The 3,081-nt window shown below is 52.3% G+C and overlaps 1 protein-coding gene across 1 annotated transcript; it reads left to right on the forward strand.

Annotated features, from left to right (window-relative positions):
- Positions 1-124: 124 nt before the first annotated feature.
- On the forward strand, positions 125-2,772 carry LOC145718750 (cancer/testis antigen 47A-like). The gene is made up of 3 exons (XM_081810264.1): positions 125-644; positions 1,411-1,555; positions 2,611-2,772. The coding sequence occupies exons 1-2, from the start codon at positions 125-127 to the stop codon at positions 1,512-1,514; spliced, it is 624 nt and encodes a 207-aa protein (XP_081666390.1). The 3' UTR covers positions 1,515-1,555; positions 2,611-2,772.
- The last annotated feature ends 309 nt before the right edge of the window (positions 2,773-3,081 follow it).

Below are 3,081 nucleotides of genomic sequence, written 5' to 3' on the forward strand. Positions count from 1 at the left end.
GGGGCCCGTGGGAGGCCTCGAGGAGGAGCTGGTGGTCCTCGAGTTCGGGCCCCCCGGAATAGAGGTGGCCCTTGAGTCCGGAAGCCCCGGAACGGAGGTGGCCCTCGAGTCTGGGCTCCCCCAAATGGAGGTGGCCCTCGAGTCTGGGCTCCCCCGGATTGAGGTGGCCGAAGTGGCGGGGCCCGTGGGAGGCCTCGGGGAGGCTGCGCTGGGTCAGGGTCTGGGTCTGGCCCGCGGCCCGGGGGGCGGGAGCGCCGAGGCCGAGGAGGACGACTCGGACTTCGGGCCGGCGGAGGAGGATGGGGCGGAGCAGCTGGAGGAGGGCCTGGACCTCCTGGTGGACGCCCACCAGTTCCCCATAGTGGGCTTCCGCTTCCTGTTCATGGACATGGTGCACTCGCTGCTGCACCGCATCTACTGCAACAACCACATCCTCGTGCGGCCCCGCCGCGGGCGCGTGACGGTCTGGCCCCGGGCCCGGCCGCCCGACGGCCCCCGCTGGCACCCCTCGCCCCCCGCCACCCCGCCGGCGTGGGCAGCAGCGGCCGTGGCCAGCGAGTCCGGGGGCTCGTCCGAGGAGGAGGCCGTCTGGGAGACGGCGGAGGAGCAGGACGAGAAGTCTGAGGAGGGCCAGGCGACCAAGGGTGAGGAGGGCCGGGCGCGCCCGGGGGGCGGGGGCTGCGGGCGGCCCTGCAGGCGGCGCGGGCGCCGAAGCCGGGGTCGGCCTTCCCGCAAAGCCAAGGCCGCGGGCCCGAGCGGGAGCCCCACGCCCAAGGGACCGACGGCTTTGAGAAGGAAGCGTGAGGCCCCCCGGCAGCCTCGGCTGAGACCGCGGAGCGCCAGGCGGCGGTCCGCGCAGGGGGGCGGGGCGGGGGCGGGGCCTGAAGGACTAGAACGAGCCAATGGCACACCTCGTTTCTGTGCGTGGCTTTTAAAACTGTCAAGAGTCTCCGAACGTTCATCCCCGATCCTTACGAACTGACACGCGAGCGCCTGGTACAAGTGAAATAGTCAGGGGTTGAGGAGCTAATGAGCTTCACCATAGACTGTGTCGTTGAGGCACAACATCTTGGCGAGAAATCTCTGACAAAACCTTACGGAAGGCAGCAGGCCCTGATGATTCTGATCCCTTCTTCTCAGAAGGGCCCGCAATAGTCAGCAGCACAGGGTGGCAGGGTGACCGACTGTTAAGAATGTCACCGTGAGAGTAAGTGATCAAGAGGCAGAACAGTGAGGGCCATGGAGGGGTCGTATCAACCCATGGGAAGCTTCCCACCTCTCCTTTTCTGAGTTACTTCTATCCTCCTGCTTCTCCTGCGGGTAGAGTACTGGGTGTCACTATTCATCATGCATCGGGATGGTTTTCCCTGTGAATGTCCGCTCCAAAGTCTGTGTTATTCTTTACCAAAGGAACAACTCAATATCAGCATGAGAAGTCTGACAAAGAGGCCCGCGACTGTGAAAGTGAGGAAGAAAAAGACAAGTTCAACAAAAAACAAGAAGGACCCGACTAAAAACGATCTGCCCCACCAGAGAACAGGCCCAGAAAATCCAGGTATCGGTACAGCTTTGCACATCACCCCACCATTCCTGGCATTTACCTGTTACCGACAGGCTTTTTTTTTCAATTCTCCCAGTAAATTAAGAAGTTTGTTTAAAATTAGTTTAAAAATTCAGTTTTACCTGCTTAGAACATTAATAGAATACTCACATGCCTAGTAATAGAAAATATAGTATATTCTGAAATATATTTCATGGTTGCTCATTCGTTCTTGTGAGGTCTTTTGTCCTCTACCTGGAAGACTACTAACAAGTGGTAAATGTATCGGCAGCTGAGACCAGTGTTTGTTTAGAGAACGGTTAGCAGAAGCAGCAGTGAAAGCGGCTGGCGCACTAGTTGGGCATTCATTACTTGGCCATGGAAATGTACCCCCTTGTACTCAGTAGGAGAGACAAAGCCTCTGCGAAGGTGATTACATACAAATAGCAAAAAGTCAAGCATTTCAAGCAGGACCACACTTAAAGATGAATACCTAAATATTCAGGTGTAGATTTTGGTATTTTATGTGATGGTCCAAGGACACTTAGTCATAGTATGGTTATGACTTATCACTGAATTGGCAATTAAGTCTTGAGGTCTATCTTGTCCTTGAATATATTGAAATGATTAACATTTTATTTATTTATTTATTTTTTGCATTTTCACAGCTGTGTATTTCATAATCACAGCCTCATTCTTGTATGGTAGATCGGGAAACCGAGGGTCTGGGGGAGTAAGGGAGTATCATCTGTGGAATGAGCAGAGGCTTTTAAGGTGAAGAGATTTCCGTAAATTCCAGAATGGCCTCTCAGGGGGGTGGGGGAAGCATTCCCGGTGCTGGGCAAGAGGGAGACAAGGTCGGTATGATCACAGAACTGAAGCCATGCGCTGCCCGAGCGCCCTACACACAAGGGCACAGGTTGCGAGAGGACAGTGTGTCGTCCCCCGCCTGCTGAGACGCAGCACACAAACGCAGCCCATGTACGCAGGGCTGTTTTCACAGGGTTAGAAAGTCACTGGTGCTGGTTAATGCTGCCTAACTGTTCATTTTCTCTCATTTCATCCTGCAGCAAGAAGATGAAGAAAGAAGAAAGAATCTGTTGTTCATTATTTTTAGGTTTTTCATTTTTTAGAAGCCCATGGGAATTTCATTAACACCGATGTCATTCCAAACTGCATCACCCACAAAGTGATATCCAATGAAATACAACTCTTCTCTTACGTTTGACGAATATATTTGACAGCATTTGTTCTAGTTAAAACTAAGTTTGTTTTAAATTAATACACTGGAATGTAGGCAGATTTTACTTAGTTAAATTATCTTGACTCAAATCTCTCTTTTTCCTCTTTGTTTTGGCCCACCGTACCTTCATTGAAAGGTATCACTTTCCACCATTTGGTGAGCCTATTTTAAATTAGTTTATTACAGCCCCAAATAAAATAAAATGTCAAGTTTAAAACACTTTTTGTAAGGAGAGAGATGTAAGTCAGGTCTTTAGAGCTACACTGTCCACGACATTAGTAACTGTAGTCACACGTGG

The sequence above is a fragment of the Leptonychotes weddellii genome, unplaced genomic scaffold, assembly GCF_054177405.1.
Source record: "Leptonychotes weddellii isolate Sample4059 unplaced genomic scaffold, ASM5417740v2 HiC_scaffold_21158, whole genome shotgun sequence".
Classification (NCBI taxonomy): Eukaryota; Metazoa; Chordata; class Mammalia; order Carnivora; family Phocidae; genus Leptonychotes; species Leptonychotes weddellii.

What these genes read in the sequence shown, in the direction of transcription:
- LOC145718750 (XM_081810264.1), top strand. Translation starts at nt 125, where the DNA reads ATGGAGGTGGCCCTCGAGTCTGGGCTCCCCCGGATTGAGGTGGCCGAA. An exon ending in GGAGGGCCAGGCGACCAAGG is followed by an intron (nt 645 to 1,410) that starts GTGAGGAGGGCC and finishes TCTTTACCAAAG; the next exon opens with GAACAACTCAATATCAGCAT.